The 15,536-nt window shown below is 37.9% G+C and overlaps 1 protein-coding gene across 3 annotated transcripts in view; it reads right to left on the bottom strand.

Annotated features, from left to right (window-relative positions):
- The window catches only part of LOC128014164 (protein O-mannosyl-transferase TMTC3), a 47,936-nt gene that overhangs the window by 31,561 nt on the left and 839 nt on the right, over positions 1–15,536 (bottom strand). For 2 of the 3 annotated variants that reach the window (XM_052597507.1, XM_052597508.1), the window contains exons 2-7: positions 14,687–14,915; positions 14,375–14,593; positions 12,362–12,461; positions 11,462–11,577; positions 7,031–7,203; positions 3,228–3,480 (exon numbers count right to left, since the gene is read on the bottom strand). In XM_052597507.1, coding sequence (XP_052453467.1) covers positions 3,228–3,480; positions 7,031–7,203; positions 11,462–11,577; positions 12,362–12,461; positions 14,375–14,593; positions 14,687–14,875 — 1,050 coding nt within the window. In that variant the 5' untranslated portion in view covers positions 14,876–14,915. Of the gene's footprint in view, positions 1–3,227; positions 3,481–7,030; positions 7,204–7,307; positions 7,550–11,461; positions 11,578–12,361; positions 12,462–14,374; positions 14,594–14,686; positions 14,916–15,536 lie in introns of those variants that run through there. The other variant, XM_052597509.1, reaches the window with a different exon arrangement.

The following is a 15,536-nucleotide window of genomic DNA, read 5'->3' as shown; positions in this document are numbered from 1 at the left end:
ACTGCCAAACCAACAAGGGCAGGTATATGCATTAAGCACAGCTTTTACAAATGTAAACTAAAATTAATAAGTAATTAATATTCAAATAGCTTTTTTTGCAGTTTAATATTCACAGACACTAGTTTATATATCACAATTTGATGTGTACTTTGTTGAAAGTGTACCAACCTATTTTTTATTTATTCATCAAAAATATGACAAATTCCATGAACTAATTATAGAAGTAAATTCTGTTTTTAATCACTGGATTGCACGATTCTGTCCATATTTTCATCATCACGGAAATCACAGGGCCCTACTAAAGTAGCAAACGATGGAAAGCTCATTGTGAAAGTAAAAGACGGAGACATTGTTGTTTACTTAGCATTGAGTCTCTCCAATTAGGTGACAATGTTGCATTAAATCACCATTCAATAGACTCAAGCCACCACCACACTGCAGTCTATTGGACTGCAGATACTACCTTTTCAATCTGCTTTGTTACGGAGTCTAAAAAACTATGCTGACACTCTGTCTGCATTGCAACAGGATGCTACAAAGCTATGCGGCTGATGAAAATCATTTGAAATTTGTGTCAATATGTCATGAATAGAATGAGGCATCAGTTTATTTGAACTGTTGCCATCTGGTCGACGCTACAGAGCACTGAGCACTAGAACGACCAGACACAGGACCAGTTTCTTCCCTCAGGCAATCCATCTTATGAACAGCTGACAATAATGGCGAACACACTACACTTTATATTTATATACACACACACTTTATTTATCTAACACACATACTTAGTATACACTTAAATCTTGCACACAATATATATGTACATACATAACTTCACTTTGTAATATACCTGCCTACAATTGTCATTTGTATATTGTCATTCACTGTCTACATATTTGTATTTTTTATTCTTTTATTATGTGTTTTATGTTCTGTCGCTGTCATTCTGTTGTACTGCGGAGCTTCTGTCACGAAAACAAATTCCTCGTATGTGTAAACATACCTGGCAATAAAGCTCATTCTGATTCTGATTCTGATTCTGATTGTTGGGATTTGTCATGTCGCATCGTGCCGCATCCAGTGTAGACAACATCACTGATTATAATGGGTAATGTATTCTGTTGCGATTGGTATATACACAAGCATCGACTGAGTGGCCGCAATCAGCTCCGGTCAAGTAACATCTGTTCCACCACCATCACACTTAACACTGGCGTACCACAGGGCTGTGTGCTGAGCCCATTCCTCTACTCCCTCTACACCCACAACTGCAAGCCTGTGCATGGATCCAATTCCATCATCAAGTTTGCAGAAGACACCACGGTGTTTGGCCTCATCAGAGACAATGATGAGACTGCCTACAGGGAGGAGGTACAGCATGGTGTGCTGACATCAACCTGCTCCTTAAAACCAGTGAGACAAAGGAGCTTATTGTGGACTTCAGGAAGGAGAAAGGAAGTAGGCATGGTGCCATCCACATTAATGGAATGGTTGTTGAATGTATATCCAGCTTCATGTTCCTGGGAACCCACATCTCAGAGGACCTCTCCTGGACCACAAACACCTCCAGCCTGGTCAAGAAGGCTCACCAGCACCTCTTCTACCAGTGTGCGATCGAGAACATCCTGACCAGTTGTATCACAGTTCTGGTATGGGAACTGCTCAGTTGCTGACTGCAAGGCATTGCAGAAGGTGGTGAAAACCGGCCAACCCATCACAGAGCCAACACTTCTTGCTACTGAGGACATTCAGAGAAAATGCAGTCCACGTCGAGCTTGCAACATTCTTAAGGACTCCTTTCACCCTGACCACAGACTGTTTGACCTCCTGCCCTCTGGGAGGCACTTCAGGAGCCTCCGGACAAGGACCAGCAGACTTAGGAACAGCTTTTTCCCTACAGCTGTCTCCTTGCTGAATTCTGCCCACCAACTATGATATTATGTCGATAGTACTGCCTTATCAGTTTATTTATTGTACATTTGTAAACATATTGTAGACACTGTATATTCTGTACCTTACATGTTCAATGACAATAAAGTTTAATCTAATCTGCGAAACGATATATCGGTCGGGCTCCAGTTTAAATAGCAAAAATTGTGTTGTCAGATTGTATTACTGATTTGATGTGACTAAAACGTAATCTTGACAAACAGCGTCTAAGATTAATTCACCAACCAAGAGCCAAATATAAGTAAAAACTCTCTTTGACAAAGAATGTAAAATGTGCATCAGTTGGGCAGAAACATCAGGAACTGCAATATACTTGGTTTAAATGAAATAAGAGCAATAGTCCTTATTCGATTAAGTGATACAGTTGATTCAAATCTAAAACAAAACATTTCTAATTGAAAAACTTCCGTGACAAAAGTTTTTATAGGATGCCTTAAGTTTATTTTCTTCTCAGTACTCTGTGTTCTTCGAATCCCAGCTTGAGAAACTAACCTGATCCCGATCACAACCAACTCTCTCTCTCTCTCTCTCTCTCTCTCTCTCTCTCATCTACACTGTGCTATACTAATAAAGTCAAAAAATGCCAAAAATGTATCTAAGATGATAATTATTTTCATTATTGTAAAATGAAGAAACTATTGCGGCCAGTAAATCATCTCAGTTCACCGGCACTTGAAAATGTGGCAAAAAGTTAATCTGTTACCAGTTTTGGAAATTAAACTGTATAGAAGCTGTTCTGCCAGTTGGCAACATGGAAAATAGCTGTGCCAAGATGGCCTTGAAGTGGAGCAACTACAGGGAATTTAAGGTAATTTGCTCAAATCCTTTCATTAGCCTCATTTCCCTGAAGCAGATACATCTCACATCTCCAGTTCTTTTATTTTCTTTTTATTTCAATTACATCACATTAGCTTACACTACACCATGAGGAATACTTAATTCAAGACTAAGTTCACTTGGATTCTGGAAAACAGCTCATGTGTAAAGTTTATGCTGTATGGATGAAAATCCTCCTAAATTGTATTTGGCAGATTTCAAATGAGACTGGGGATGATAGATTACTTTAAACTGTTTTTGAGTAAACAATTTCTCCTCTGTGTTTTCTTGTGCATTTAAATAGATAACTATAATAAAAAAATTCACATCCAAGTCCCGGTTACAGAAATGCATTTCCACTAAATAAAATGTTCAAGAGTACATTTGAAGAACCCACTGAGATCTTAACTTTCCTTTAGTTTACATATAATCAGAATTTCAATAATCCCCACCCACTAACATACCATCATGACGATCTTTGCAGAGCTGTGGCCGTACCAAAGGCTGTGATAAGCCAGGAGGCTCAACATGGCGTAAAATGTTACAGTGGCGAGGTTGCGAGGGTCCATCAGGGACTCCACAAGAGGAATAGTGCCCATTGTCCAGTCACAACACAACTCAGAGGGGTTGAGTAGCAGCCAGGCATTTACTGGCAGGAGGTAGTTAAAGGTCAGCTGCCTGGTCGGGGTGGAGCTGACGGCAGCTGGATTATCAAACCTGATGATAGATGGAATAGAATTAATGAGTACTCCTCTCCATTAAGACATTCCACACTAAAAGACACTAAAGTTTTTATTGATAAGAGAAATAGAGATAAGCAGAGGCAGGTTTAATATTTCACTAAATCAATTAATCAATTAACTCAACATGTTTTGGATGTTTACTGGATATAAGTTCAACAAACAGAAGTAATATCTTCTTTAAAGAGCCATTTCTTTCAATATTTTATATTTTACTCTCAGGTCTTTAGAATGACTGCTTAAATGCTTGAATAAGTGCTTGTACTAGTGCGGTGTCTGTGAATTATTAACCGATATCGTAAATATAATATTTTCATTGGTCTAAATTCAATAGAACACATTGGTGCCTCATTGTGTTGAGATCTGAAATGCATATTTCAACATTCAACACCATTTAGCATTAAATTGAGGATTTTTCATTTCTAGATTATTTCCTGAATTTAAATTGAGTAAGCAAATGGGAAATATAAAATAAAATATAATTTGTTGAAAATTTAAAAAGTTAATCTTGGAAATGGGAAACTGCAACTCAGTAAACTTACGGTCATTGCGAATTAAATTCAATCTCACAATTCAAATTCACACCTATGAACTGAAAAGAAGCTCATTCTAGAATTCTGAATTGTGCCCAAGCCTGCAGCATATGCCCTTTGAGTACGCATTTAATACATAAAACTACAAGGTATACATTACCTAGGAAGTAACAAAAAAAATCCTAAATGCTGTAATTTACAGCATTTTTTTGTTGTTGTTTTAATTCAACCCATGACCATTTTTCTGCAATGCATCATGTTCCCTATGCATGAAACCACAAAGAGATCAAACAGATCCAAGCCACACTGAAAAACAGCCAAACTGAATTATCAGGTGCATCAGGCGGCTACAAAAAAAAAAAAAAAGTCACCAAAACAACCATGGTGCCAAGTTGGCAAGACTGATCCGTTGAAGCAGGTCATTAACTCTGATTGAATCACAAGCAGTTCTTTGAATCACAAGCATGTAATGTTAATGGTGCATTAAACGGCCACTTTTTTGGGGATAATGATTATGGACACCCATTAATAGGAAACAAGAGCATCCTGATTTAATAAAAAGCATTAACAGGTTTCAAATGAAAGTGCATTTATTCATTTGGCAGCACATATTCTAAGTACACATGCTGCCATTCAAGTAACAACATAAAAAATTGAAGTTTAGGGTTTTTACTTTAACCTCTTAAGAACCTGAGGCCTCATATGAGGATGTTATATTTTTGTGGATTTCTCTGAGACTGTACATGCCACAGTTTTAAGTCTGGATGTACTGTACAGAGCACATTCAGGGCTTTACAATATTCTATGAAATCTTGTCAATTATTACTCCCATTATTACACTTCTTTTTTTCAATAATTTTTTTTTTTTTTTTTTTTACATTATTTGTAATGCTTTAATGTAAAGACATGAAGAACAAAAACTTTATTCTCAGGTCTTAAGAGGTAAAAAAAAAAAAAAAAAGGAAATTTAAGTGCAGAATATTGACACAGGCTTTCAGTCTTCACTATCAATTCCTTATACCTTTTAAGCTCGAAGCTAATATTTTCCAAAGATGAAATATTTCCGCTGTTTGAAATGCACATAAACTGAAGTTTATCGCTTGGCTTTCACCAAGGGGTCTGTTTTGGAGAAAGGTTTAAAGGGCGGGAGAGCCAACTGCAAGTATTAAAAATCCAATAAAAGCCTTTGCACAACCCTTCCATAAATCCAATGCATTGGAAGAAGAATGTTTTTGTTTTGGCTGGGACATTCCAACATTATCACAATATTCCAGAATACAGCACATACAGGGACAAAATATACTTAGAAAGTATGTTAATCCAGCGTATTATGTCTCTAGAGAGCCGTGTGATAACACTAATTCAGACGGTTGGAGACAGTCAGTGGATTATGTCTGGGGATTAGCGATGGCTTCCGTGACGAATCCAAGAGGATTTCTTCATCTGATCCCAATCAACTTCCCCGGGGATGATAATCAGAAGGAGTAGGTCTCGGCATTTCACACACAGCTCTTGGATTCACATAGATGACCGATTTGTTTAGAAGTGGCCAGAGTCAATCACTATCTATTCACTACTATAGGGGCAGTTCTAGATCAGATGATATATAGATCAAGTTTATTTCAGGCCCAGGCTGTTGATGTTTAGATAAGCATCATGACAGCTCTCATCATTTAAATAGATTATCATGCACTGCATGATCAACCATTTTCCCATTATATGATACCATGGTTGTGTTTACATTCATTGGTCACATCATTCCCCTTGGTGACTGATACTATTTTGGCTTGAGCTGAGAAACTAACCATTTCATTTTTAAGACCAAATGTTCAGTAATAAATCAGTTTATTAAGGCAATATAGCCACTCAGGGATGTGAATTACACCATGCTTAATGTGACAAGTTTCCAGCAACAAGCCATTTGTCCATGCTGAATATAATGATGCGTGACATAGGGCTGCATGATTAATGAAAACGAAACCAAAATTGTGATATGGCTTAGCTAGACTAATTACTCAGAATTCGTGCTCTGCATTTAACCCATCCAAAGTGCACACACACACAGCAGTGAACACACACAAACCATGAACACACACCCGGAGCAGTGGGCAGCCATTTATGCTGCGGTGCCCGGGGAGCAGATGGGGGTTAAGTGCCTTGCTCAAAGGCACATAAGTCATGGTATTTCCGGCCCGAGACTCGAACCCACAACCCTAGGGTTAGGAGTCAAAGTCTCTAACCACTAGGCCACGCCTTCCCCAAAAACAAGTATATGCATAATAATAATTATCATAATTACAATTATTTTGTAGCCATATTGATATATAATAACAAAATTTCACAAATATTGCAGCAAGCACACCATTTTTTAATTGCATTTTAAATAGTTAATTTTTTTGCACCAAATCTTGCAGCCCTCACAAGGCGTGACAATCACAGCCAAGATATCATAATGTGTAATAACATGTATGTGCAGCACCATTCAAAGGTTCGGGTTCATTATGATTTTTTTCTTTAAGGATGCTATAAATTGATCAAAAGAGACAGTAAAGACATTCATACCATCAAAGGATTTATATTTCAAATAAATGTTGATCTTTTGAACTTTCTATTGATCAAGACTTTATCATTGCTTTAAACTCTGCTAAGGCCCCACAGTTCATGATTCGTGAAATGATTCACAGATTAGTTGTTTAAAAATCATAGCGTAAAACATCCTATATATATCTTCTAATACTCTAAATAGCCTAGAAATACCTGCTGCTGTCTGTGTGAATGTTAATCAAACAGCTTAAACAGAGATTCATCTACAGCCATTTAATCTACACAGTGAACACCATGCAGTGTTACTTTTAAATATTATTGTATTTTATTTGTAATTTTGTTCTGCTTCATCCTCATGTAGCACATTTTTGAGAAATCTAAAGGGGTGTTGTGAATAATGGTTGGTAAATGCTGGTGTATAACCCGACAGAGGTTTTAGTGTAGTCTCACCTGGTGAACACTGGCAACTGGGACTGAATGACCTGCACCCTGACGATGACCAACAATAGTGTGCTGATGATCAGGACAATGAGCTTCAAAAGGGTTTGGAGAACAGCATAGGGAAAACCGTCTTGTCCACTCAACACCTGAAGTAGGGTGTCAATCAGCATGGGCAGAGTGAACTGTATTAAAAACAGGAGAAAATTACATGACAAGAGGAATAAAACAGAAGTAAATACATACATATACATGCATCTGTGATTAACGTCCAGTTTGGATTGACGACCTGATATAGGTAATGCATTGCCATATGTTTTTCCACTTCTTGATGCTCTGAACAGTACTTGGAGGGATAGCATAAGCCTTTGAAAATGTTTTTGTAGTCCTCTTCTAACTTGTGGTACATTTTTACCCCGGAGGCTTTTTGAGAGCATTTTTCCAACCATGGTGAACTCTTCGCAGAAATTGCAGTACTAAATGCACTACTAAAAGTGGAATCTTCGCGAAACAGCTGGTTTTATTCTTAAGTAATCAAAACCACTACAACTAACATCAGGTGGGGCAATTAGCCTAGTGTTTGATCTGGAAGTTGATTGGTTGCACCTGAGTAAGCTGAGTAATGGTATACACCGGGGTGCCCAACCCTGCTCCTGGCAATGGACTGTCCTGCAAAGTTTTGCTCCAATCCTAATCAAACACACCTGAAGCAACTAATTAAAGTCTACAGGACCACTTAAAAATAAAAGGAAGTTGTGTTTGATTACAGTTGGAGCTAAACTTTACAGGATAGTCGATCGCCAGGAGCAGGATTGGGCACCTCTGGTATACACTAATGGGCTGATCGCTTCAACAAATCAGGTATATAACTAATATAAAATGTAAATTAATTTAAAATTGTCATAGTATGGCTAAACACCACCTCCACAGAGGAAGATCAACGTCTGCTTCTACATCGCTGCCCATTTGTCCCTTCCCAACGATTCACACATTTACGAGAGGCGAACTCACAGGTCTACACAGAAACCAAATGATAAAGATGTCTCTGTAGTGTGATTGAAGTTCCAGACCATGTCAGTAAGAACTTGGTCCTTTGTTCACTTTATTTTACCACAGATTCGTTTACAAACAAGGCATAATCGACGCAGGATTTTCAGAAAGACTGAAACTAAAAGACAAAGCTGTGCCGACTATATTGGATCTAACAGTGATGACGTCGCAACACACAAGTGTGAGTATAGGCCCCGATATACTTCAAATGAAATTGAATAACGAACTGATATGACGTAATTTTGAACAAAATCAAGTTCATTTTGAGTTCGTTTTGGCAGTTTGAAACAGCTGACCAAAGCAACATTTCTGGGGGAGTTTGTTTCGGCTCCTAATGGTCCTAACCTTTTCTAATGGTCTGCGGCGATTGCGCAAACGGTGGGTGTGTTCTGCAACTTCACCTTCTTTTGCGACATGCGATTTATTTATTTATTTAATGTGTTTAGGGGATACGCACGAGAGTCGCAAGTCATGTTTACATTAATCTAGACCCCGACTCCAGCAGCGAAGGGTGTTGGAAATAGTATACCATAAAAAATTTGCCCAAAAAACCAAGAACGAAAACAAACTTTGTTTGAAGTAAACTGGGGCCTTAAATGTTTTTATCACGTGGTCACTATTGCTTTGTCTGTTAAACAGATCAACTGATATGAGTTTTTATGCGATTTTTAACCTAAATCACAGCTGCATCCATTTCTAAAAGATGTAGGCTGTCAAACATACCCAAGTTTTAGCCAGTCATAGCAGTGGGCATTTACTTCTGAGTCTACAATCTGCCACACCTATGCAAACACACTGTTCCAATGAGGGGGGTTTAAAACAGGACAGAAAATAACCAATTGCTGCTGGATTATGATGTTTTTGATGCATAAATCTTAATAAAATTATAAGGGGGACCTCAGAGTAGAAAAAATAAGAATGTTTAGGGGGAGTCGTGGCCTAATGGTTAGAGGGTTGGACTCCCAATCGAAGGGTTGTGGGTTCTAGTCTCGGGCCGGACGGAATTGTGGGTGGGGGGAGTGCATACCACGACTTAGGTGCCCTTGAGCAAGGCATCGAACCCCCAACTGCTCCCCGGGTGCTGCAGCATAAATGGCTGCCCACAGCTCCGGGAGTGTATTCACAGTGTGTGTGTGTGTGTTCACTGCTCTGTGTGTGCACTTCGGATGGGTTAAATGCAGAGCACAAATTCTGAGTATGGGTCACCATACTTGGCTGAATGTCACTTCATTTTCACTTTTCACTTTCACTTTTCACTTTCACTTTCACCAAGGCTGCATTTATTTGATGATCCCACTCTCTCATGGATGGGCATACAACAGTTAGTGGTAGCTGGAGATTACAGTTTTAAAGTTGTAAATATGTAAATATGGATATGCTTCAGAAGGCCACAGAGCCACATGAAGCACTTTTTACAATGGATGGATGCACTTTTATTGGACTTCATAATCTTAAACCCCATTCACAGCCATTAAAAAGCTTAGAGCCAATATGCATTCCTCTGAAAGAAGAAAGCCATATAAAACTAGAATGACTAGAGGGTGAGTAAATCATGGTGTAATTTTCATTTTTGGGTTCACGGTCCCTTTAATTATACAAGTATTCACAATAAATATACAGTATTACTAATTTTCATTTATTTAACTAGTAATAATTATTCTTACATAATGCTTAGGGATTTTTAAATTTTTGTTGCCGGCAAACGTGGCAAGACAGGCAACAATGCCAAGAGACACACAACACATGATGTATTCAAACCACACGCAACCCATTTGACCACCACATCTCAATCTGTCTGCCAACGGGTTAACCGCGAGGCCACACACCCAACCCCCCAGACCCCAAAAAAAAAAACTACACTTCTTACAGAGATAATGCTACGTTAGAGGTTGCTGCAACAAAACTTTCACATGCCACAATCCGGATGCATTAGATTAACGCTACATGTAATACATTATCGCTTAAATACTGCACTTTTAAACGACTTTATTTAAACAAGTAATTACTTAAGCTAACGTGTCTTTCAGCAAAACATCAAAGTCCAAGTGCTACTCATGCATATGGATTAAATTAAAGGCATAGCTTAGGGCCGCATACAGACTAAACAGAGCAAAGATCCAAGGCAAGGACCCACAGACCTCGAGTTTCTGTCAGAAACAACAGCTGCTTGCATTCAGCATAGCTCACATAAGAGGATTATGCCACAGTCCATTATGTAAAAAATCAATTGCATAATAAAAAGCGAATGGAAGGCTGTCAAAAGAGCAAAGACCCCGACGAGCATCTGAACGCTAATGGACAGAATAAAGCTACATTGTTAAGTGGCTTTTACTTGATATTCAAATACAGATGCTAATCTGCTGGGAACAAGAGAGACACGTTTGAAAAGACTCTTAAAGAGGACACTGTACCCTTAATGACTTTGACATGCAACATCTAACTAATGTCAGTGTGTCAAAACATTTTGATTTTTGAAATCCTGCAGCTCGTTTTAAACCGAACAAGCAACAGGGTGTTTTCACATCTGGTAAGACTTGTGGTTAACAAAACTATGAGACTTTGCTGTTTTGTTTCACTGCCTTTAGAAATGAGAGATGTTGCCCTAAAGTTATTTACTCAACTGTCACTTACAAAATAGTCATGTCTTGCATCGCTTTTTTTCCAGATAGAAGGTATTGAAAGCCATCTCAGATAAGAAACCTGAATAAACTGTTGGTTATCACTCGGCTGATGCCTCAGTGTTGATTTTCACACTCTCCCTCGAAAAACTCAATGCAGACGTGCCCTTTGGGCTTTTAAACGAATTTGATATTCACACCAAATGAGCTGACATGACCGTCCAGACGTTGAGTGAAACGGTCGTTGAGTGAAACGGGTTCATTTTCACAGCCAGAGAGGGATTTAGAGCTTTATAACCAATACACATCACCACAGGAAATTGCCGATACCTCAAAGTTATTTGCTTTACAATAAATTTACTATTTTTTTTCCAGTGCAACCATATGCATTTAGCTATTTGATTAATTTGTTTATGAGTTTTTTTTTTTTTTTTTTGGTATTAAACTGTCAAGATAGTGACACTAACAGACTAAAGTGGACAAAAAATGTCTGCAGTCATCATGCAAGGCTGCGCCCCATGAGGTTGCATTAAGTCTTTCCATCTGGGTAGCGGTTTCGATTTCCCTCTGTCTTTCTGCCAACAAAATAGGCCTTTTAATATAAAAAAGAAAAGGATGTTTTATGACTTCTATTAAAAGCAAAACAGTTGTCTTTTTTGAACTTATTAACAAATAAGCTTTTGATCCCAAGATCCTGTGACAGATCCTATTGACTTTAACCATGCACATCAACACGTTTTTTATTTACGAGCCGATAAATAAATGTCACACTCACCCCTTGGGCAACAAACACCTCGTAAATACAGCATATCCCAATGACCGTTATTCCCTGCTCCTTGCATAGCGTGGCAACGGCAACCAGGAACACGGTAGAAATGATGGGAGTCCACACTGAAAGAGGGAAATCTCATTTTTTATATGTCGGAAGTGCTTTTGAGTAACTTTATGCATCTTTCAAACACCATTCAGATTTAAGAAAGTGGAAGAAGGAAAGCAGCCCGGTGTTGTTCTTCACTGGGTGGCTGGGGAATCCCATCCCACAAGTCTTTAAAAGGGAATTGAAGAAAAACACTTAATGTAAACAGGGCTGTCAATTTAACTTGTTAATTTAGCATGATTATTTATCGCAATATGACTTGCCAAACCACACACCCAACACAGGCAGCACAGTATGAATTAGGAGCCGTTCACACGACTGTGTCTTGTGTTCAAAAACAGCTGGACAGCGTGCAACAAATGAAACCGAACGCAAGGATCTTGAGATGGTTTTTCAATTCACATAAAGTTGCACACTTTTGAAGATGTGATGCAATGGCCATAGACATGGAATCCTAAATATAAAAATCGAAAAAAAATAAGAAAATAATCCCACCATAGACAAGGCAACAACAAAAATATTATGACGGGATTAACATTATGTTAAAAAAAATGGCAAGAATCATGGTGGGAGGTTGATGGTATAATATAATAATTGTGTTGAAATGCATCAAGTCAGAAACAACATGCCAATTTGATCGATCTGTGAAACTGGAGCTGTGTACTCAAGGCTTCTGGGTGGGGAGCTTGGTGAGCTTCTGAATGGCAGGCGAGTCGCAGCTTGCGCGTCGTGTCCTAGGAGTGAACTTGTTGCAGCGTGCATGAAGGGATTATGTGGTTATGCGATGGCAACGCTTACCTATGGAGTGATCGGCGCCTTTTGATTTGGTGTATTCCAGGAAAGCAGCCAGCAGGAAAATGGAGGACAGCAACTCAGCCCTGCCAACAACACCTGTAACCTGCACATAGCGAAAGATTTCAACACTCATAACAGGTGGAATTTCAATTCACCAATACATACCAATCTGATGCACGTAAAATGAAGTGTCTTATGAAGCATGTTGTTACAGTAAGATTTCTTCTTACACCACGTTTAGAGATTGGATGGGAAGCCATTTAAAGTCATGTGACTGGTGCAAGAGGAACCAGTTTTAAGCTATCAATCATATCTGTAAAACAGAATTACTTTTCCTTTTCATACAACCTATGAGAACTTTTGCTGAAAATAATTCAAGCAATTATATGAGATCATGATATGGTATAATTGATTGTTACAAAATGTTATATACAGTGCAGTGAGTTCCAAAAGACTGAGACAATCAGTGCAAAAGTAATTAACTTTAATGCATTTTTCATTACAAATTACAGTATAAGATTAATAATTAATAAATGATAAATGATTGAAAAGTTACATTTCAGAATGTTTTAGTATTCAGTTGTGCTTCATGGACAGCAGCACTCAAACTACATGACCTCCAAAACCCCAATGACCACGACTTGAGAATGATCCAAACAGCATCTTGTGCCTCAATGGAAGCAAAGAATCTGACCTATGAGGAGTTCACATACTCTGTGTCACAATTTTGCTTATTTGATTAGTGACCTTAAAATATTTCTCATTCACTGAACGTCATAATGTTATCCAATTTTCCTCCTAAACTCTGTTTATTTCCAGATTTAAATTCGATTAAGCCATTTTATAATGTGTCTGATTTATACCTCAGTGGCAAAAGTTGGAGCTTCAGAGTTTGATTTCATTTCTGTGAATCCCTAAGCAAAAGGAATCAACCTTACATTATTTGTTTGCATCATGTATGAAATATATCATCATTCTTCATATATTTTGTTAATTTTGTTAATTTAATGACAAAAAAGACATGTCTGTATTTTATCTTTTGCAATAAATATGATTAATTGCAACAGTATATATATATGTATGTATTTTAACCATTAGCGATTGGCTGTTTTACTTAGAAGGTGGGGCTTCGATTGATAGAGTGGCCATATTGAGCATTGCATTGTTCCTCATTCAAAACTATGCCAGTCACACATCTTGGTATATATATAAAATGCATATTATATACGTATAGTGTATGCTGTTTATAATTATAGAAATTTATAATTCTGATCCCATTGAATGCAATGTTAGTTGCTTTGGATAAAAGTATCTGCTAAATGCATAAATGCAAACTTATTATTACAAAAATATAATGGATCAAAAACTATTTAATATTTAAATGACATTATAATCAACAAATATTATATATACAGTATTAAATAACCATTTTAGACTATTTGAGTAAACTATTTTTACTATTTTTAGTAGGCAGGAACATTTTCTGCAAAGATACGTACTATACATGATATCAATATTCAATCTAAAGATAAGCACTGTGGTAGAGGGTATAGTAGTTTTAGAGAAAGACAAAGATAAGATTAAAAATGCAGTTCTTCGGTCACCTGCACAGGGACTGATCCACCAACCATTTCACCAGCAGGACTGACTCTACCTGATAAACAAACACCAGTCCTACAGCAAAGTCAGTTTCAAACAGTTTTTCCATGATAATGCACGACTATTTATGTGCACACTGGGACAGCAAGCTCAGCCTATTACTGCCACCATGAGGTGGCATCTGCAAAGACACTTAATTCAAGTGTTTGTTCCTCAACTTTGTGCCAATGATAGTTTCCTCCAGCAACAAAGTGAAGAGTAGATGATAAAGGAAACTTCAACACTATTGAACATATTGACCAACAGAGTCCCTTTACATTAATATAGCAGAAGCAAATTCCACAAATGAAGCTTATCTTCATGATTTTGTCACAAAACCATGTTGATGAATCTGTGACATAATAGCAGAATACTTACAGCCTCTGTGTGGATGGGATGAACAGCAAACAGCAAAGCCGCTATGAGACTGGTGCTTCGGTCCAAGAGCAGACGGCAGAAGTGAAGGAAGAGGACACACACCACAGCGTGGAGAACCACGTTGAAGAGGTGGTATGAAGAGGAGCTTAACGCGCTGAACAGGTAATTGAGGCGGAAGGTGAGAACAGTGAGTGGCCGGTAGGACTTATGGCTCCTCTCCTGGATAAAAAACAAAACAAAAAACAAGGTTGGACACAAGGCTCCAATAACATCACGTCTCAAGAAACCAAGACTGGATTTCTTCAAGGTTACCTCTGACATTGGTGTGCCCCAGAAGTCATTGAGGAAGAGGTTCTTCAGTGGGGTGGTGGGGCGAAGGTCTTTGTTATCCAGGATGGCAGAGACATCATCGAACACGAAACCACAGAGCAGGCTGTTCCAATAGCAGCCCACCACCAGTCCAATCAGAAGACAGATCTCCTTCCACGACACTACAGCCATCGCTGACGTGAGACCTCATTGAGCACTGCAAGAGCCAATCCTGATACGATCACAGAATCATTCTGATTCAGAACATTTTCACAATGAACCATTCAGACTTCTGTGAACTGCTTTGACTCATTTATTGACACTTCATACATAATAATTAGAGTTATTTTAAGGTTTATGAATTTTTATGAGTCGAGTAACTTCCTGTTGACTTACTACATAAATTCACCAAGTCTCATCGCAATTACTTATTTGTTTAAATTATAGCTGTTTTAATAAACTAGGCCATGTCCTACATTACCTACATTAACAGTGACCTCAGATGGCCTGCTTAACTTTACAATGTTTTGATGATTGTTGACAATGGCATTCCAGTCTACATGCTATTTGCTATAAACTAGACAAAAATCCAATATTGTGGAAAGGTTTCCATGAATCATAAAAAAAGTCCATATTTCAATGCTCTATAGTGCTATCTATGATCTAGGATTTATTTTTCATGCTTAGTAGTGGTCAACGTTTTCTTTTTTTCTTTTTTTTTTTTTTTTTACTGTTTTCAGTTTTAGCTTTATCTTCTATTTTAAGGCAGAAATTGTGTTACTGTTATTTATTATATATTAATGACAAGAGCCGTTGTCAAAAATCGTTTAACTATTACAATGTCTACATCTAA

The sequence above is a fragment of the Carassius gibelio genome, chromosome B25, assembly GCF_023724105.1.
Source record: "Carassius gibelio isolate Cgi1373 ecotype wild population from Czech Republic chromosome B25, carGib1.2-hapl.c, whole genome shotgun sequence".
Taxonomy (NCBI): domain Eukaryota; kingdom Metazoa; phylum Chordata; class Actinopteri; order Cypriniformes; family Cyprinidae; genus Carassius; species Carassius gibelio.
The sequence above is the reverse complement of the archived record's forward strand: the minus strand, read 5'-3'. Positions and strand labels throughout refer to the sequence as shown.